The sequence below is a fragment of the Haliaeetus leucocephalus genome, unplaced genomic scaffold (genome assembly GCF_000737465.1).
Source record: "Haliaeetus leucocephalus isolate CR32 unplaced genomic scaffold, Haliaeetus_leucocephalus-4.0 Scaffold889, whole genome shotgun sequence".
NCBI classification, from domain to species: Eukaryota; Metazoa; Chordata; class Aves; order Accipitriformes; family Accipitridae; genus Haliaeetus; species Haliaeetus leucocephalus.
Window position 1 is genome coordinate 4,205,476 of NW_010973325.1, and position 21,636 is coordinate 4,227,111.

A 21,636-nucleotide genomic window follows, 5' to 3' on the forward strand; every position below is an offset into this window, starting at 1 on the left:
CAGTCACACCTACCTAGATTTCTGATAAGTACATCAGGCATCGAAGTGATTTTTCAATCACTACAGGAAGCAGGAGAAAGCTATTTTGGTTGTGAGTTAAAGCCTTTTGAGGGGAAAAATTGACGAGTCAATGGCAGAGTGGCAGCAGGTTCCAGCCAACAGCAGGAACATGGAGCCAAGGAACATGACTGCAAACAGGACAGAGAAGACTGGGAGGCATAGGGGTATAAATAGACCCGGGAAAAAATGGGAAGCTACAGGTCAGGAAGAGGAAACCTGGCACTAAGATGGGGTCAGAGCCACAGAGGTGGAAAGAATACCTCAGCCCTACTAACTCTCAGGTCTAAGGTACTTACCAGGCTGCTGGCTATGTATATTTTTGGAGTGAAGAACTTGAGCCACAAGCTGGCAGACTAGGCAGATTACTCATTTCACATTCCTGCCCCTAAGTCCCAAATCACATTCCCATTCTAGTACCCAATTACAGAATGGGGCTTGACTGGCTTACAGTACTCAGTCATTTCAAGGACTCAGTATCTCTTTCAAATTATCAAGGGAGACTTCAGAGAAGCTCCCACTAAGAAACAACCAACTAGACCACCATGTTCAAGACCCAAATGCCATGCCTGCTGGCTAATAAAATCAGCAACAAATAATTTCACTCACACACCAATGTCCAGAGTCTGCATAAAAAGTTTCCGACACTACCTATATGGGTGCATCAAGCTTCTCAATGGGCTTTCTGCTGATTAGCAGATCAAAGCTTTTCCCTAAGTATTTCTGCCCTTTGAGAACATTCAATGATAGTGAGCATTGCCCAGACAAAAGAGTTGCTACAAAAATCAGTAACAAGAATCTTCTAAGATAAGCCAATTTTCTGTCAAGAAGGTCACAAATGCAGCTATTCCATGAGCTTTTTAGTCAGTCATGCAGTTAAGTTCAGCTATGTTTAATACTTTATTTGGATAACAATAAATACAATGACTTTCATAAAGCTTCAGGCAATCACATTTAAAAGCAATAGTGAAATACTACCATTTTAAAATTTTGCACTGAATAATGATCATCAGCACCTTAGTGCTCTGCCTATTCTTAACATTTTGCATTATCACTATACACAGCACAAGTCAAGTGCCACTTACGTCATTAAAAGCAGAGTATGCCATTTTTATGCATTTGAGTCAGGCAAATTGAAATACAGAGTAACGTAGCCTCTATTTAAGCTTGGTAAGATACATTCTACAAATTCCCTTAGTGTGTTAATGAGCGTATGTGGATGTTATTTCTCTCAATATATATCTACTCAAACACTGTCTTTGTCAACAGAATTCAGCAAACCAAGATGCGAATCTTGTTCAAAACTTAATACTACTGAATTTCATTACTACTACTTTCATGAGCCTTTTCCTTAAAAATTAAACCTGGAAAGAGATACCAAGACAGAACACAACTCTCTTCCAACCCAAAAAAGCAAAAATTTTCCCCCAAACCCAACACACTCCAATTCAAGAATGTAAGAAGAAAATAAACCTCTTAACTAGGATTGTAGCTACAATACATAAACAAAACCGCAAATTAACAAACAAAACCCCCACCAAACAACCTACCAGATGTAAGACATACTAAGTCTCTCCATATCATCACTGTCTTCTGGTTTGTTCTTGCTATTTTTGGAAGCATGTTAAAACTATACTCGTGGCAGCACACACCTCTAGTTTTAACTTTTTATTAAATATCTGTCTCTGTTACAATAGCAAAGTACATCTTACCTACGATACTGCTGCCTAGAAACTTCATCTCCACAAAAAAAACATACTGTTGATACCAAAGTGTTTGTTTTATGGAAGTTCTTTTCCTTTTCCATTGGATTCCATGTTATAGTAATGACCTGATAAAATAAATAGACAACATACTCAGAAAAAAAAAATTTGTTAGTACTAACATTTGGAATACGAGTCAACAGATTACTGCAATGCAAGTGAAACAGGATTTAACACAAGTTAAGTAAGATTTTAATAAAGAACTAGTAAGACACATTCTCATTGATTGCATTCATTTTAATTTAAATTAATAAAACTTGCTCAGAATCAGGTATTATACTTACTTCATGTGTTCCTTCTCTTAGTACAAACTTCTCTGGAGATACCGTCATTACCTGAGGATCCATAATTGTTTTTGTCCGTAGGTTTGCAAAGCACAATGCTTTAACATAGGCAGCCCGAGAACCTGTATTTCTTATGCAGAAGGAAGCTTTCTTTAATCTTGCAGGCAATAATCCATCCAGAGTTACCATGTAGCTATCTGACAGTTTTTTAACGTTTTCTAAAGTTATATTGCTTGTTCCTCCATATCCAGATAACGGTATCTGAGGGAAAAAAAAGAAAAAAAAACACAAAGAAACAGTATTTCAAACGAAAGAAAGCTTCTTACTAAACTTCTGCACAACTATGGTAAACTATACACAGAGTTACAGAAAGACAAATGAAAATGCTTAAAATGTGAACTGAAAAGACTGCAAGAAATAAGAAAGCCTAAGTTCAACATTTTTCAAGTTCTACTGAAAATTAATTTAAGGTCTACCTATAGAACAAGACAAGTTGAGATTTTTTGACAGTTCTAGAGTTAAAAATCTTAGGCTACTTCTAATACAGTATATAAAAATCTTTCTTCTTCCTTCTCAAGGGGAAAAATTGCATGCAAAAGTGACACTAATGTTCAAACTGCAAAATATAGCATCCATACAATCTTTAACAAGTATACAGATATGCATAGTGTACATCTTGAAAAGTTTCAGCTTTTTGATAGAAATAGCTAGTCAGTACTACATTTTAAATAATTATGAAAAATGTATGTTTAAAATTATTAGAAGTTAGGTTGGGACTCTTACAGTAAACTTAATTCCTGGCTGTGATCGAATCCCCAGCTGTTTGATTTCCAGCTTTGCAAAGAAGCAAGTTATTCGAGTAGGTGCAAACAACAAGTATATGTTAGTATCTTCTTTGGGACGGATTTTGAGTTCCCAATTACTAGTTAAGCGTTCTTCTGATCCAAATATACTTTGCAGCTATAAAAAAAAAAAAAAAGACATCAGAAGTGAGTGACTACAATAGGAAAAACACAGAGCAGTAAGACTTACTTCACTAGTAACCCAAAATTAACTTCTTCAAAATCTGGATTAAGTCAGTTGACAGTGGCATGTACTTAAAGTCACAATGCTTAATATGCAACAAAAAAAAAAAAAAACAAGTTCAAGAATTCCCACAATAAGCCTCTCAGTTTAGACCACAGAGTTTTTTGCCTTCAATGCACAAATATGGTAAGGCTGAACTTGACCAGCACTACGTTAATTCTCTCTCAGTTTAAGATTGCAGATATCAAAAAACCTCCTCTAGTTACAGTAGTTCCCAAAGGCTAATTCCAGGTTTTCATTCCCTCCCTCCCTCACGTACACAGAGTCCTTTGGAGTGAGGAATCCCTCCTGCAAGAAAGGCCACTGACAGATCACTCCACCAGGTATTGACTCTTGTATTGTTGTGCTACAGCAGCTTGAAGAGCTGTAAACTGAGCTGCAGTTTGCCGCAACAGTTACAGTTTCAGCTCTTCCTAAAGGTTGCCAGTGTAGCTTAAGCTCTGCTACCATGTCTATCTTGGCAGTCTCAGAACAAATACTCACTAAGCCTGCTAGTCACTGACATTTATAAAGGATTAACACTTCAGGGCAAAGACATTTTTATTGTAAACATATCGTGATAATTGTCATAAACACTAAAGAGAAATTTTCATGACAGTTACCTGAAAGCAGTCTTGATCCTGGCCTCTTATCAACAGTCTTAAATGTTGGGTCACAGACAGAGAGTCATTTCTTAGAGTTAATTTCTGCTGGCTGAAAAATATGAAGTTTAGTTATATTTTACAGCAAATATAAGTTAACTGCATAAATTTATTCATGGAAATAATGGAAATGTGGCAGCCTATTTTAAAGTCATTTCATGAAAAAAAAATCACCGCTTGGAACAATAGAATATCTTAGCTAGAAAGTTATTTCTGTGTTCTCAAATTTACAGACCTTACAACATTATACACCATCACACATCAATCCTCACACAGCAAAATAACCCCAAAATATATATAAATACAGCTTTTCTGAAGTTCAAGTATTGTACTTAACAGCTTGAACTTTTAAAGCAAGCAGCAGTTTTGTCAATACAAAAATTCCTTAAAAAACAAAAAAAACCAAAACCTTAAGACACAGTTATAATTAGATTATCCAGAGCCACTTAGTTATGCAGAAACAGTCTTGTGAGTAGTCTGGCCCAGATTCACTGGAACAGTTGTGAAGAACTAAATTAAGGATAACTTTTCCTTTTCATGTACTTTTCAACACAACAGTACCACAGAAAGTTATGGCCACTTGGCAGCATCAGGTTGACCAAAAAGTTTTTTTTTTCTCTCTGATATATCCTGGCATTGACCAGGCTTCTGGTACTCAGATCCTTCCTCAACGAAGGGAACCTCTCCAGCAAGAAGAGCAAGTGCCTTTGTTTTTTGACTTGTTAAAATGACAATCACAGGAGGATGTGACAAGCTCTGAAGCTAGTTAAAAACATCAAGGAAGAGGAAGGATCATGCAGATGAAATCAAAGAGCAGGACAGAGAGAAAGCAAAGCCTCTCCCTGATTTTCAGTGGCAGGCACTGTTTTGTACTCTGTTGGAACAAAGATTCTACAAATAATTTCAGGTTCATAAAACCAATGGTGCATCAAAACTATTTTTCAGGAGGAACACAAAGTAAAAAGGTAGCAGCATACAGGGAAGAGAAAGTAATTCCCAAACACCAAACAGCCAAAACTACTATGTTATTAATACACTATCTTAACAAAACAGAAAAATAGGAATATAGCTATCAGAAACAGTTCTTGGCTACAAACATGGATCACATTTAAACAACCAGAAACTTTTTTAGATTCCTCAAAAAGTTCAGTATCAAAACAACAGTGGAGTAGTCTCTAAAATTAATACTTACTAGAAGTCCAGAGACCTGCAAAACTTGCAGCCTTTACATACAAAAGAAGCAAAGTATATCTACACAATTATGAACAGTTTTACTAAATCATGGCATACTGAAGCTGTAAACTTGAAACTAAAAAAGTCCAGACAAGAACTAGTCTGAAGGATAAAGTAATCATAATTAGGGATGCAATGGATTCTCCATCACTACAAATTTTAATATTGGAACACATTCAAATTCAAATAAATTAAGGGATGTTCAACAGCCTATGCTATTCGGATGGTCAAATTACATTAGCAGACTGGATTCTTCTAGTCTTAATGGATGAATTGAATTAAAACAAGCATAGAGATGTATTTCTATCTAGAGATAGGTGTCAAAAGAACCAACATAATTTTTCCATCAGGTTGTTTGGAAAATATTTTCCACTACATTTCTACTTACATAACACACTAATCTTACAGAATCAGGTATTACTCTAACAATAACCAAAGAATCCTGAAGAATACAAAAAAAGCTCAAACAAGATCACAGTTTGTTTCCAAAAATTACTTGCACAAAAAAATAATTGTAATATACTGCTTCTCTCGAGTCATAAAACAGCTTAGTTTATCACCTCTGGATTATTAATGTGAATAAGAAGTTTTGCTTCAAAGAAGAGCAATACGAAATACTTAACATGATATTCTATATGAATGGCTGCCCAATTTATACTTACACTGATGTTCCAAGTGTTACTCCTCCCCAGGCAATGAACTGCTTGTTGGAGAGAATGGGCGGGATGTCTGAGCAGCCAGCAGCTGTAGACACAGGTCTGTTTTCCTCAGACTCCACCTCACCTTTTATCACCACTTCATACTGAGGCCCAGATGGCAGCACAAGGATTTTCAAAGTACTTCAAAAATAAATAAATAAATTTAATCCCACCCCAGAACAAAATTAGCTGATGAAAACAAAACATAACTGAAAAAAATAAATTATAGATAGGCCTTTTTAAATTACCTTCTTAGGGGGAACACACAAATATTATTTTTTTTATTTTATGACAAAGGCCAGCTTTAGGCATAGCAAAGTTTAAATCCTTTGGACTGTAAATATGCATGCCACATGTACCTCAAGCAATCTTCTGAAGTATTTCATCTGGAAATGGTTCAGGTAAGTATTTCAGAGACTACAGCTAGGCAAATTATTTTTTTGCCCATGCTAACTTCTGATTATTTTGACACACTAATTTTGGAGAGAAACAAAGTCTGGCTGTCTCTACATAGATTAAAGAGATGCCTTTTGAAATACCTGCAAAATGTCAATGAAGTTTTACAAGTGTGAGATACCCTGAAGCATCAAAATTAAACTCTGAATCCTGTTAACAATGGTAGCATTCTAAGCCACAAACCCATTATTTTTTTCTCACTTTGTTTCCTGGGATTGCTATGAGAAAGAACACTGAGCCCACAGACAGGGAACCAGCCACCTACAGCTGGCCTTTCATGGTACAGTCTCTACCCTATAGGACACAAACACAGTGCAGATGACTACTGCCTTCTTCAGGCAGAAGAGAGAAACAGATGCATGAGAACACCAGGAACAGATTCAAATAATGAAGTAGAAAGAAATGGGCTAATACTGAATAGGAAAGCTGGACCTAACTAGCAAAGAAAACAGAAGAAACTAGACACACAAACACACAAAAAAACCACCCAACAGAAGAGGAACCAGGAAAAAGAAAGTGCTGCCTAATTAAGGGGGACAGAAGCCAACAGAGAAATAAACCAGAAGGCTAAATTATACCAGGAAGGAAGTGGAGATTTGACATATCTAACCAACGATACAGGAACAGAAGAAAAACCAATCAGAAAACCAAAACTGAAAGAAGAAAAAAAACCAAACCAAACCAAAAAAATGAAAAAAAAGCATAGGGCAGGAAGGAAATTAAGCTTTTAAAGAATAGGCTGAAGCATTTGCTATAGCACAGACTCACTCAGAGCCAGGAATGAAACTCAAGAACCCCCATTCTATGTGTCACTGAATTCCTATGATGCCTGCTGACATACCCTGTGCCCCACGCTACTGCCTAGAACACTATCCTGGGCCTTGAAAAAGAGGCAGAACCAGAGGTAATCACCCAATCCCTGTCCCTGAGTGAGCTGCGAGATATGCGAAAAGATTTCAGCCATCATCCAGGTGAGCACATTATCACCTGGCTGCTCTGATGCTGGGATAACAGAGCCAATAGCTTGGAATTAGAGGGTAGGGAAGCCAAGCAGCTGGGATCCCTCTCCTTGCCACTGCTCCAGCTAGGGCTTACACAGTAACATTGCAATGAACTTCTCCCCTTGCTCCTAGCCTGGCTAGCAACAAGGGATTGTTGCTGCATCCCATCAGTAGGGAACATGAAATCTCATTACTGCTTTAGTTAGTTTATTAGTCTTTTTGGCAGCACTTGCAAGTGGACTGCAAAGTTTCCAACCCTACTGAGTACCCTGAGCCTGTAAAGCAAAGCAGTTATGTACAAGGCCATAGGAAAGCAAAGATTAATCACTTTGCATGCCCATCCATTAGGATCATACAGTCATTAGCACAGAACTTCTCGTTGTTTATTTTAATGCACTGGGTAGGCCTAGTTAAGCTAGATAGTGAAGCTGAACATATTTTGGACCGATTCCTTTGTCTATTCTTGCTCTATTACAGCAGAGACTGGAATACATGTAACACAAGAGGAAAAGCTGCTCTGGAGAAATTAGTCTGACCCCTAACATTGCCAAAAAATTCCTACATGACACCAGAATGGTCACTTGAACCAATCAAGTCTATTTCACAGAATGAAGTTCAACAGGTACTAATGTGCAGAAACATGAATGTTTACATCTGCAAAAGGAACATGTACATTAGTGTTGTACAGGATTTACAGCTGAACTTTTGTTTATGGCAGCCAAAATTAATGAATACATTTGATCCTGATCTTTGCTTGAGTTTTTTCATATGTAAAATAGAAATAACATTTCTATTGTCTCAGTGGAGTGAAGAAGAGGGAAGCAACTGAAGGGGCTGCTAGAGATACGTATTTTAAAGCTTTGCTGTACTTTAGAAACAAGTACCATACAAAGGGTTTCAGGGACTTACTCCATTTATTTACACGAAACAAGTTTCAGGACATCTGTTGATCTGTGATGGGAAATATTAGCTACTCATTGTCAGGCATGGGAACACGTTGCCCAGGGAAGTCGTGGAGTCACCATCCCTGGAGGTGTTCAAAAAACATGTAGATCATGGCTCTTCAGGACATGGTTTAGTGGGCATGGTGGTGTTGGGTTGATGGTTGGACTTGATCTTAAAGGTCTTTTCCAGCCTAAACAATTCTATGATTCATTAAGCTATGTACAGCAACAGAGGCAGGTAATCTATGGAACAGGTGAACCCTAGTAAAAATCTACTTTGTAATGAATGAGGACTCTCATGAAATCAACTGAAGTCAAAGTTTCCCTTGTGGGTAAAACTTTCAATTTGTTCATGACCTTGAGGTCAAAAGTAGCTCTGTTTAACACAGGCAGCATAAAATCAGTTATGTTACCTTTCTGTAGTTGTTACATTTTTTGGAAAAAACAGGACAGTCACTGCTCGTTCTTCTCCAGGAAGAAGGAAAAGATCCTCAGGTTCAACAGCAAAGCAGCTGTCCTGATCTGATGTCTGAAAGTGGGTAAGGGGAAAAGGGAGGGTTGGTTACTCATTTTAAGGGAGTAAACATTTCTACAACATATAATAAAATTTGGTCATGCATCTGTTGTACATGCAGTTGAGACAATTCAAATACACCTGGCACCTTCAGAACTTTCCCATAACCCTGCACTAGTTAAACTCTTCTAAAGTTGGACACTCTGGTACAAATACCTCTAACAGAAGCATCTTAAGACATCAACTGTGCATACAACACTGAAGGGGCCACAAAGAGATTTAAAGAATTTAACAGTAAGTACAACGTGGCAATGGTACGCCACTAGTGAAGTAACATCACTAGTCTCAACAGTGGTACCACCCATTACTGGTATCAATTAGTATCCAGTTTCATCACATTGATGTGGCATTTGTGGTACTAGTCATGCAGCCTATTTCCATGGCCTCTGCTCCAAGAAATGATGGGCTCACAACCCTCAATTTTTTTTATTTTTTTTTTTTTTAATGTAGAAGGGGACCTTCTGTTGACTTTGAAGTGTGTCTACCTTTCAGTCTGGGACCATACTTTCCACAAATTCTCAAGAAAATTCAAGTCAAGTCAAGTGATCACATATCTAAAAAGAATTCGCTTCATACTTGGGTTGGCAAGATGTCCACTGAAAACTAATGCAGCTTCGTTAGAATAGAAAATAAAGAAGTTTCCCAATGCTAATATTCCTCTTTGCTCTAAATGAGCTTTACTCCACCAGCTACATTAACATCTGCTGTGCAGCACAGGATTCACTACTTTTACATATTTGTTATATGCTTGTTAAAATCTATTTGTTAAAAATCATAAAAGTATGTTTGTTAAAACAAATATAACTAAAGCTGGGTGACAAAACTCCCTTATGCTTTTTCCCATAACGTGAGCTAATCTCTTAGCTATCATTCATTCTCTTCATGTAAACTTGTAAACCTTTTGTCAAACCACACAGGTGAGCTAGGATCCCAAGGCTCAGCTCTAGTTTCAGTACAACATTAATGGCACAAAACTCATGATTTCAAGAGGGAGAAGCCAACCTACCTTAACTTTCAAATATACACCAATGTTTCCAGCATTTTTCAATGGTAGCTGCTGTTTGGCTGTTGAACCCACACTAGTAGACAGATGTATTCTCTGGAAAAAGTAAAGAAGTGTGTGCATATGTACATATATATACATATATAATAAAAACAAACATTACAAAAGAAGTAGGCTAGCAGAGGCAAACTATTATTGAAGCACACTTTATAAATACTTGCAAACCTGTAAGTCTTTTGGAGCATGTATCCTCGCTATTCCAGCTCTTGCTCGGAGAGGAATACTTTTAATCACACTGCTAGGTCCTGGACTATCCACTTCCACATCAACTCTTGCCAAGAATTCATCTGCAGGACCCAAGGAATCTAGGAACAATACCATGAGTAACAAAAGCAAGTAAGTCTGCTAGCAGCAAAGGCCACTCCTATTGATGCGTGTCTCACTTCAGCTACTATCCAATCTTAACATATTGATGTTGTGGTGATATTAACAGAAGCTCTCCCATTACCCTGGCAACACTTGTTTTTCTTTTAAATAAAGTCTCACAGGATCTTCTTAAGAGTTTTACCTTTCTGTTAAATGTGGCTGAAATTGTCTCTAAAGCAAACAAAAAAAACCAACTTAACACATTAGCCAACCTAGCTGATACGTGTAATATTTACTATTTAGGAAGCCAGAAAAACGTCAGAGATTTCCTCAAATTTCTTATCTATTTTGCAACTAATGCAATGTTTTCTTAAGCGATGATTTAATTTCGTCAGCAAAAGGTGTAAAGCAAATTCCACACATCTTGCAGCAGATAACCACTTTGTACAGTTTGATACTGAAGTACAAATACCCCTGATGCCCAAAATATTAGGGGGGACAAACCAAAGACAGAATGTTTCATTTTAAGTGTGCAGCCTGTTCCTGCAATTCTAACACATGCATACATTTAAAGTAAAATTTTTTTCAGCTGAAGTGAAAATCAAATTGCTATACCTGAACAAGAAATTTGTTTCTTAGGTGCGTGGAACAGAACCCAAACTGTTAAAGCTTCAGGATCCTGAAAAAGAAATTGGTTGACCATCTTACGGGAGGGAGAGAATTACTGAAGAGAAAACAAAAACAAAACAAAACTAGCAACAAAACTATATTGCTCAAATAGGCAGACTCCCCAGAAATCATTACAGTGAACTCAGATATTCAGAACTGTCATTTCAGACAGCAAGTAACAGGAAGAATCAGGCAACTACAAACTACTCACTTGCCCATCATAGCTTGCATGTATCACATGATTTACAACTGATGGAGCTGCTATCTGAGAAACTGCATCCATTTGGAGTGATTGTTCATTAGAAGGATTAACTGGTTCCTTGGAAAACGTGAAGCAACGCCAAGCTACTGCATTCTGTCAAAGAAATAAAGTATTAAATCTCTTATTGTCACTAACAATAATGCTGACAAAGCTGAGAAATGAAAGGCAAGTTTTGAACGATCTAAGTAATTTGGAAAAAACAAAGATTAGTCTGTAGTTTCAGTTGGTAGGTGATAGTCCAGCAAACCCTCTAAAAACAGTCAGAAACCATTCTGCAGTAAAACGAAACAAGCTGGAACTGGTTAGTTTAACCCTTCAAGACCAAGCCTCACTAGTCACCAAGATGACCTGATCCATCTTAACATAAGGCCAGTCCTTTCTTGTCCCCCCACATAAGGAAACAAGACGAGCTCTTCCCACAGCATAGAACAGCAGCCAGCCTAGCCAAAAAATATGAAATCTGCATTGCCACAGATACGCAGAGAGGAGCATACCATAACCTGTAATACAAGCTATTATTGTCTAGTGGAAGACAAAGCAGATAGAGTGAAGAGTCCTGCTCTTGCTCCTGCAGAGGAAGAGAGAATATGTTAAACTTGCTATGAAGCAAGTTTGGCTGCTTGTTTGAACAGTCAGCTGTTCCACTGGAACAGTCGAATACATCTCCATCTTCTCAGAGGGAAGGATTAGGCAACACAACCCTTTTGCTGTCTGCTGCCCTGTGTTCTCAAATCAAGCAACACAGAGGCAGCAGTCCATAGCTGGGCTGCAAGAAAGGAAAAAAAAAAAAAGGAAAAGAAAAGAAAAAAAAACAAAAACAAACCACTAAACAAAACCTCACACCTATCCCAGAAGCATTTCTGTTGGTACTATTGTAGCCGAATCAGATTACCACCTTGCCAAAAAAAAAAAAAAAAAAATTTACTTCCTCACTAACCAAAGTTTTCTTAGGAATCTTACATTTAGTGTCCAGGGGATGTTTCTTAATGACATATAACGTAAAGTGTTTTGATATTAAAATTCAGTAACACAAGAAGTTAACTTTCACATACAGGAAGTTTAATGTACTTACGGCATTAATAATAAGTCTCAGTGGCACAAAAGCATGGGTTTTGTTGATAAGTTTTAGAGGAAGAGCCTTCCAACTGCCAGAAGTCAAGTCACCAAAATCCAGATAATCTCTTTTTCCTGTTTCCAGCTGGTTTTAAGGCAAAGCAGAACTTATAAGGAAAACCTCCAAAACACACTACCATACAAAAGCACCAGGCAAGTAAGGATGTTATTCACCTACTCCATCCTCTTAATGCTATACCCACATATAAAACACACCTCCTACCAGGGGCAGGAGGAGTCCAAGAAACATGTTTCCTTTGGTATCAAAAGGGGTTACATCCAATTGGCTATCTCCCACAGATTTTGCCTCAATTAAGTCAATCCTAACACAATATTCATCCACCAAAACCCAGTACACAACCAAATTATTTTGGCTAATTTAAAATAAATTTAAACTATGATTATTGCTAGCAAGTAAGAATTGTCAATTTTAGATAGTTAAAATGTCATTTTAACAAGTTAATAAGATAACTAAGTAGTAGTTAATTTTTTGTTAGCATAAAGACACTTAAGTGTCATGATCTGCAGCAAAACACAGCTTTTATTTGGTACTTTTTCCAATCTCAGGAATATAACGAGACAAGCAGAAATACAGCACAGGGTTTCATTTCAATTTAAATACAAAGCAAATTTGAATGAACTATACCATGAAGAACATGGAGAATGAAGGATTTTGCCAAACTACGTATAAAAATATGCATTAAAAATTAAATTAAAATTTATGGAAGAAGCATTAAAAAAATTATATCCACTCATGTGTATTCAACTAGAATACCATTACTTTAAAACATATACTTAGCCCAAAGCAGGTTAACAGACCACCTTAAGATGGAAAAAAAATTGTTAGCTGCGGTTAATGACTGAAAACTTTACTTTTATCAGCAACGTCACAGACTATCATGTAATTTGTTCAGTCACCTCCAAAAGTACTATCAAGCCCATTTGCCTGTCCATACGCTTAAATTTAGAGCTACATAAAGCCAGATTTAATTTTTAATGTCACACTGTCTCCCACCTGGTTGTTCTTCATAAGACACAAGACAAAGCATTTTATACATCCATTTACTTTTAATTAGCCCAAAATAAGAAAATATTCTCTACACCCATAAATAAGCTGAAAGTAATAAGAAACCAAGACAAAGCCTACTTGATGTAAAAAATAAATAAATTCTTACCACTGGAAATAAATGCTGTTTGTTACATTTTAATGCCCAACGGTATCCAACATAGCAGATACTTTGAAAGCATCAGATGTTTAAGATCTCATCCATTCTTTGAATAATGAAAGAGTAATACCATTTAATTTATTCTTTTCAGACAGAATCCTTCATTTCCAGCTAGGTGCTTTTCCACAACTAAAACTTCCCAGATAGTTATAAGCTTCTCAAACATACTCCTATATTCCCTCCCCACTCCAAACATAAGAAATTCCAGGTTCCTTTGAGGAACAACCTTGCATTCCTATTCCTTTCTGGTATCATTAAACTATTCATAACATTCCAACAATTAAAAAAAAAACACAAACAAAACACAATAAGCAGCTACTTACTTCTAAATAAGGATTTTCGGCAACTGCTGTCAGAACTACCCTACTTGCCAAAGCTTCTGCCTGAACAATTGTCTCCGCATCCGCAGAAACTGGCCAAGATGAAACATTGAGAATACACTGAAAGATCCCCGAATGACAAGGTAAGAAAAGTATTTTCAGATCATTGGTAGAGTAGGATCCTACAATGGTTTTGTTCTTGAAAACCAGACATTGATATTTCACAGGATCCACCTGAAAAACAAGATCTCTGTCATTTTCAACAGACCTCTTGCCAGAGGACACCTTCTTTCAAAATACCACATTTATCTGGCAGCACAGCTCAGCACAGACATTTTGTGTATGTTTTTTGCTCAATATTAATTACTGCATCTTCATATTAATGTTCCACTTCCATCCCACTCGAATGTAGGCATTTTCTTTTAATTGAAAGAGTTAGGTAAGTCAGCCTGAAAGTTGCTGGGGTTTCTTTCCAGCATCTAGTTAAAGATTAACACCAGGATTCTAGTATTTCTTATAGTTGAAAACGAATTTATAAGTAAACCCCTGATTTTTGAGAAAGAACAACAGCAAAATAAATAAACAAAGCCAATTCTACTTGGTGCTTTCTGCCATCAAAGATGGGAGGAAGAGGTATGGTGGAAGAGTAACGGAAAGGTCAGTGGATGGAGGTGACAAGTAAATCCTAGTGCAGATGCCTTAAAGTTTCTGTTGTGAACATATTCATAGATAATCTTCAAGCAGGAGACACAGTGTATCTCAGAGTTAACTTGACCAAAAAAATGTTTTTTAATCATATTGTGCAGCAAACAAATTAAATGTATACATTTATTCACAGAAACAACTGTAAATAGGACTGTCAACTGTAAAGTAATTTAATGAAAAAAATCACCTCCTGGTATAACAGAATCTCAGGTTTGAAGAGCTGCATAAGAGCCCCGTAATACTTAGTGACTAGAAAAATAAGTAAGAAATCATAACTCTCATATACACATGTATATATACACAAACACAGTATTGTGGTTTGGTGGTTTTTAAAGAGGAAATATTCAGACAAAACAAGATCAAAAACAGAAGTCATACTCCTGGAAAGACACATGCTACATCTGCTGGAAAAATGTACCTAAGGAGGGATAAGATAAGGATTTATAAGACTTACAAGCAGCAATATATAAAGTGAATTATGGTCCATTATTTCTCAGTAATAAGGATCGTCAAACAAAACCAGCAAGAACCAGAACAAAAAATAAAAAAAAGAAAAAAAAAAGAAAAAAGTAGTAGTGCATAGAATTCACAACTGAACTGTGGACAACACTCCACAATTTCCAAAGATTAACTAGATAAAGAGCAGTCCAAAACCTAGTAAGAACAGAAATAACAGCTAGGTCAAAAGTTCCCAAGCATCAAACTGCCAGAAGCTCAGAGATAGTATGCTTGTTCTGTTGTTATATGCTTTTCTACTAAAAGTACTTATCAGTAAAGGAAATTAAATTATATTGATGGACCTTTAACTCATTCTCACGTTCCCGAGATCTTTTACGTCTGGAACTATTACTATGATGACAACAGTAGATAGAATTTAACAAAATTAAAGTGCAAGATGCCCAATCTATGGTCTACAAGTTACATATAACCCACAGAATAACCCATCTAGCTTGAAGCCTGCTCCAAGTATTTCTCATTCTATCACACAAGATCTCTGATTTCAAGAAAAACAGGAGCAAACCGCACACAATGTTTCAGCAGTAACAGTCCTCAGCGTGGATGCTTTCTTTTCTAGGGCTGACTTTTCTTGCATACAAAGGCGGGAACAAGTAAGCAGTAAATTCAAACCTACCACACTTATGCATGCAAATCAATTCTATGAGTCAATCTCATCATGTGGCATTTACCGCTCTATGCCTACAGTGGCCTGGCTGAAAGAAGGTAGCACTTTTGTGCACATTAACTATAAAATGGGAAAAAATTACAAGTCTGTACAGAGGGCTCTAGTTTTACATATGACATCTGGTAAGATTACAGCATTATTCCTATAGCTTTATTAAAAAAATCTCTTACCTTTTCCCCATTAACTGAAACACTAAGTATTCCAATGCTGACCTGCAACCACCGTTCAGTTGGATTAAAAATGCTAAGAACTGTCTGTGATGCAATTCCCACGCAACAGGCATTAGGGAACTTCAATTCTTCTGGTACTTTTACATGACCTTTGGAAGAAAATATGCTCCTGTTAGTTCCAAGTACCCAGAAGCAAATCAGCACTCAGGCTGCCACCACATCAAGTTTATAAACTCATTTGACAAATGCTTCGTTATGGCAAGGAATGTTTGACTCCTACAAGTTTTCTTAGGAATGTTTTCCCACAAGCCTGATACTCAGAATTTCAATCAATTTTTTCTAATTTGCATCTTACGTGGAGTTCTAATGTCACAAAAATAGCACATCCCTTGCAGTCACTAACTCACGAAGTGTGTGTTTATATAGATACACACACACTCCTTATATAAAATACTCAGTGTTCACAACTTAATCAGTACTAGCCCAACTCAGAAAACATGAATATCAGTATTACATCCTTAGAACATTTACACTGATCAAAAGAAAAATCTTTTTTTTTGCCAGAGTATAACTGTTACGTAAAAAAGTGTTCAGGCATTTTTTTCTACAGAAAATACTGAGTGCTCCTAGAGTAGATTTTTGCTGTAGAAGTGCAGTCATCAAAAGTTATCACCAAATCAAAAAGAAATCCTGCTTCAGATATTTTACTTCCAGGAAGTCCTTACTTCTAAAATATTCAAAATAACCATTTTGGTGGAATTATAACATTATAATTACAACTCAAAACTCAAATGGAGGTAAGAGTTCTCTGGCACACGGAGAATCAATCTTTATTACATCCAAAAATGCATTAATGGGTACTCACGTCAAATTAAAAATTTGACTTTGCAGTTAGACACACACACATAATCACCTGAAGTTTTTTTAGTTACTTGAGGAATAAGCTTTATTTTAAAGCCACACACTCTTATTCCTCTCCAAAAAAGAAAATTTAGCACAACTATGAAGGTAAAAATGTAAAGTAAGACTAGCACCACTGGGAATTAAGTTCAAAAACTCAAGTTTGCCAGAAAATCAAGTTTAGACTATATAGATATGCAGAGTTCAAAAACATGTACAAAAACCTAGAAATTACATATATTAAAAACAGGCAAGGAGTACAATTGTTCAAATTTTACTATTTTAAAATGCACTACCAAGATCAATGATTTAGAACAATCAACAAACAGAAAATAACCTAAAAACTGTCACAAATTCAAACTTTCAACCCCACTAGCTTGTCATTTCATCTGAAAGAATTAGCCAGGAAAAAGTATAGTAGAAAACAGCTAAGGAGATCATAGGTTAAAAGAAGTCTTTGAAATGAAACACTAATTTGCACTGCTTAGGTTTAGAGCTAAGTCAAAATACAGAAAAATAGCAGAAGTACAGAAGGCGCTTGGCAGATTGTCTTTCCCCTTCAGTACAGTTGAAAACAGCTTAAGCCCTCCACTCTCCTCCTCAGATTTTTTGGCTTAACTGACTGTTAATACCAAGTTAGGCTGGAAACAGAAATATCATCTACTTTCCAGATAAAATACAAACTGAATTTCCAGAGCATCACTTGTCTTGCCCAGCATGAACTGCAGCTAGGACTTCTCTTCTTCCCATAACAGTTCTAGATCCTTTAAACAAACAAAAAACCACTGAATGCTGAAATTCTTCTAGATTATGAAAAATTTCTTTTAAGACCATTAGGGGGACTAGAAGAATAGACATTGAATTCAGAGAGCATCATTAAATAAGGAAAATTAGTAATACCTTTTTTTAAAATAACAAAGCTCACATAAAGAATATTTGTGGTTACACTTACTAGTGATCTTAATTTTATTTACTATAATATTAGCATCATCATTATCGCCATTCTTGTCCACAGCTGTATTTCAAGAGCACTCTAAAAACCACACTTACCAATACCAGGTGACTTTGGCAACTCCCACTCGTTTCTGCCTGTTCCAAAAGGTTGTCCAGTACATGGTTTTATATTTACAATATTCTTGTTCCAGGAAGTAGAATGTGGATGACAAAGTGAGGCTGCACCCAAAGAGCCAGGACCAGTATTTGGACCTAAAGGAATTCCCACCATAAGTGGATTCTCAACATGTCCTACTGGGGTACTGGAACAAGAAAGCCCTGCTGGAAGACCAAAACCTGCAGAGCTGCAGCCATGAAACTGAGACAGAACTGTATTTCCAGCAGATGTTATGCTTCCCAGATGCTGTTGTACAAATGGAGTTGTTGCAAGAGAACATCCTGTAAGCAACGTGGGAACAGAAGAAATTGCTTGACTCTCAGAGGTAGTGACATGGGGTTTAAAGCTTGGAATAGGAACATACTGTTCACCAGATGAGTTTTGATTGAATGGCATACAAGTGCTTAATCCAGGATATCCAGGTAATGTATTCAAGGATGATAATCCTTGTCTCTGTGCTTTGCTTGTTTGACCCTGCCATGCTTCTTGTGCATCTACATTAACAGAAAGTGGCCGAAAGATACCAAATTTACTTGGTAAAGCTGATTTAACATGGTCAAGCTCTTTATGATTTGCTACTACATTTGAAGGAATAGATACAAGCTGCTTTTCATTCTTCGGAGAACCTTCTTTGGACAGTTCTTGACCCAGTACATCATCAAGTTTTCTTTGAAGACCTGCAAGTTCATTTTCTTCTGCTTTCTGGTCAACACTAAGCACCGCTTCTTTTCTATTTCTTTGACATGAGCGTTCTTCTAAATTTTCGTTTTTATGTTCCTGCGAAGGAGTTGGGCTGGCTCGAATTATTGTTGTGCTCAGTTCACCAGCATTTTCACCCTAGTAAATAAATATACAGAGTATTACAAATTTTAGAAAAGCAAATAGGGTACATAAAACAAGACAGACCTTAATACTGATATTGCCATCCAATATAAATAATCAAGTTTGTCAAGTCTTATCTGAAGTTTTGTTTCTTTAACATCTGTGGCTCTTCACCTTGAAGAAGAAAACCTGCAACTTCAACCTGTTTGTTACCTAAAGTCACATTCTAGCTAGGTGTACTGGGTCTGGTTCGGACGGAGTAAGTTTTCTTCATAGCAACACTTATTGTGCTGTTTTTAGATCTGTGACCAAAACCATGTTGATAACACACTAGTGTTTTAGCTATTGTTGAGCAGTGCTTGCACAGTGTCAAGGCCTTCTCCATGTGTCACGCTGCCACTCCAGAGAGCAGGCTGGGGGTGGGCAAGATGTAAGGAGGGGACACAGTCAGGACAGCTGACCCCAACTGACCAAAGACAGAATCCATACCATGTAATATCATGCTCAGCAATAAAACTGTGGGGGAATTTTTCCAAAGTGGCTGTTGCTTGGAGATTGGCTGGGCATGGGTCTGCTAGTAGCAAGTGATTGCTTTTGCATCACTTTTCCACTCCTCTTCACTGATTAAACCACCTTTGTATCAACCCACAAGTCCCCCACCCCACCCTTTTGCCCTTCCAATTCTCTCATCCATCCCGCTGCAAGGGAGTGAGCAAGCAATTGGCAGGGGAGCTCAGTCACCTGCTTGATCAACCCACCACACCAGGCATTAACACCAGAAGAATGCTCTGCTCTCTGAAGTTACCACCAACGAAAAGAGTTTCCACAAGGCCAAAAATGTTTGACTTGCTATGATTTTATAAAGCCATTCTGTGGGAAAGTAACTGTACTAAAAAAAAAAAAAAACACCAAAAAACCCCACACACACAAAAAAAACAAAAAACAATTGAGTAGATTCCTCAACTCACTGACAGGTTCACAGACTTTATTATTCTAAAAAACAGAGACCTGCAGTGAGTTGTCTTACTTATTGAGTTTGGATCCAATACCAGGAAGATTTTCACGTTTAAAAATGCATGAATAGATCCTAAATAGCAGCATCCAAGTGCGGTACAGATTACTTCTCTCCATATTCTTTGACTTTCTTGAATGCAAAGGTGCTTACTAAGCTCCAAGTTTCTTCTGACAAGAAATGAGAATCCCCAAGTATTAAGAATCCACTAACAAAAAGCTGATGTGATTAGGTATCAAATCTGTACTTAGGATTCTTAGGAAAAGCTAAGGACCTAGACGCAGTAAGTTACAGTGACATCATAGCAGATAGATTTTTTTGAGAACAAAAAAACTAACCGCCCCCCAAAAAACCAATAAAGACATACTTGCCAGCTTTTTAAGAAAAAAAATTAAAAAGCTGAACGGCCCCCCAAAAAATCCCTAATAAAAAAAGATTTGAGATGCATGAAAATGCACTGACACAAACACTTTCTTTGTGCACTCACACAAAGAAATCACTCAAGCCCAGAGACCTTCCATTTCGGCAGGTATGCATGGTGTAGGTGGAACGAGCACACCTCACCCCCATTCTCAATTCCTCTTAGTCCCAGAGTCTTGGGGTTCCTGTACTTAGAAGTCAAACCAAGACAAAAAGAAGTACAGCTTATAAATATGCATACACACAATGCGTTTCAAAGAATCTGCTGTTGGGTTAACTGTCAAGAGCAGAAGTGAATACACCCTCTCACACACTGTTCATAGCTACTAACAATAGCATTGGCACTAATCAGTGAAGGAGGTTTGACCATGGGAGAACCACCCTCCCACAACTGGCATCACATCACACTTGGCAGTCTTCACAATACAGTGGATGGAACTCCAGGTATCTCCCCTACCAACCTGAAAAATTAAAGTGTTCTTTAGATATGCCACAAAGGTTAGGTTTTTCCCTTGTGAAGTACATCCACATCACAGATTCCATTTTCAAAAATGGAGTTTCAAAATAATTTTTAAAAGTTTCGACACCAAAACTAGACAGCGTGGTATCAAAGCAATCAGACATCAGCTCAGGACAGGTGTACCTAGAGAACTCTGACACAGCAACAAGAGAGCTACACAAAAGGATGAACAGCATCTACAGTATAAAGCAATTGTTCAGCTTAAGTAAATAGGAGTTGGAAGGCAGGGAAAGGCATGTGAAAGAAGGGGAAAGAACAATAAAGTAGCTGTTCAGATTGCTGCAGAAAAGCAAGCTGCAAGTTACAATCCTTTAAAAAGGGCATTCAGGGCAGCTGCCTGAGGTAAGATGGCTCACCAGGCCAAATCAACCAAACAAGAAATTAAAAAAAAAAAACAATTTAGGCACCTTTGACAACTTGAACCTAGTGTTAAAGGGGAAGGGCACCACTGGTTAAACAGATTGTGCTATAGTAAGTATTCAGATCTGAAGATAACATCAATACAAATATTCTTGCTGTCTGTAAGAAGCTTCAGGCAGGGGACATGAAAGTGGCTCTTAACAAGTACAAATGAGACAAAGCTCTTGGTGTCTCTCAGCATAACAGATTACTAACCCAAAGCAATAACTTAACACTGCAGTATTACACATGGGACTTCGAAACGTACTCATAATACAAATGTAAAACTTTGGCAACGTACTTGAGGATCTCCTTGCTGAACTATCCTCGGGAACAAAGACTACTCAAACAATAACATCTCTTCAAGAGAGAGGGGCAAACTAGTATGCAGCCAATTTACATCAAAGCATCAAGAGCCACCCATTTGCATGAGATGACAGGAATCTAGAACTATATGCATTTCAAACGTGAAATGGACCGAAGAGCTGATGCTATGGCACCATCACCATGGACTGCAAGCAAATAGCCATTTAAATTTGCCCTTGGGTTCCTTCCTACAGGACTGCAATTCCCACTGGAAACATCAAGATGGGAAAGAACAGATATTCCCTGGGTAACTTGAGCAACTAGACCTAGAACAAAATGGGCTATAGGCCATAACACACGCTTCCTTCTTCCTGATGCTTTCAGCATGAAGC

At 37.3% G+C, this 21,636-nt stretch overlaps 1 protein-coding gene across 1 annotated transcript in view; it reads right to left on the bottom strand.

Moving 5' to 3' along the window:
* The window catches only part of LOC104841575 (centrosomal protein of 192 kDa-like), an 89,386-nt gene that overhangs the window by 26,308 nt on the left and 41,442 nt on the right, over window positions 1-21,636 (bottom strand). The window contains exons 27-40 of the mRNA XM_010583343.1: window positions 17,705-18,602; window positions 15,755-15,903; window positions 13,700-13,930; window positions 12,110-12,235; window positions 10,987-11,130; window positions 10,722-10,785; window positions 9,966-10,105; window positions 9,744-9,836; window positions 8,577-8,692; window positions 5,727-5,903; window positions 3,793-3,883; window positions 2,888-3,064; window positions 2,105-2,365; window positions 1,770-1,888 (exon numbers count right to left, since the gene is read on the bottom strand). Of these exons, the coding sequence (XP_010581645.1) occupies window positions 1,770-1,888; window positions 2,105-2,365; window positions 2,888-3,064; window positions 3,793-3,883; window positions 5,727-5,903; window positions 8,577-8,692; window positions 9,744-9,836; window positions 9,966-10,105; window positions 10,722-10,785; window positions 10,987-11,130; window positions 12,110-12,235; window positions 13,700-13,930; window positions 15,755-15,903; window positions 17,705-18,602 (2,786 nt within the window). The remainder of the gene's footprint in view (window positions 1-1,769; window positions 1,889-2,104; window positions 2,366-2,887; window positions 3,065-3,792; window positions 3,884-5,726; window positions 5,904-8,576; window positions 8,693-9,743; window positions 9,837-9,965; window positions 10,106-10,721; window positions 10,786-10,986; window positions 11,131-12,109; window positions 12,236-13,699; window positions 13,931-15,754; window positions 15,904-17,704; window positions 18,603-21,636) is intronic.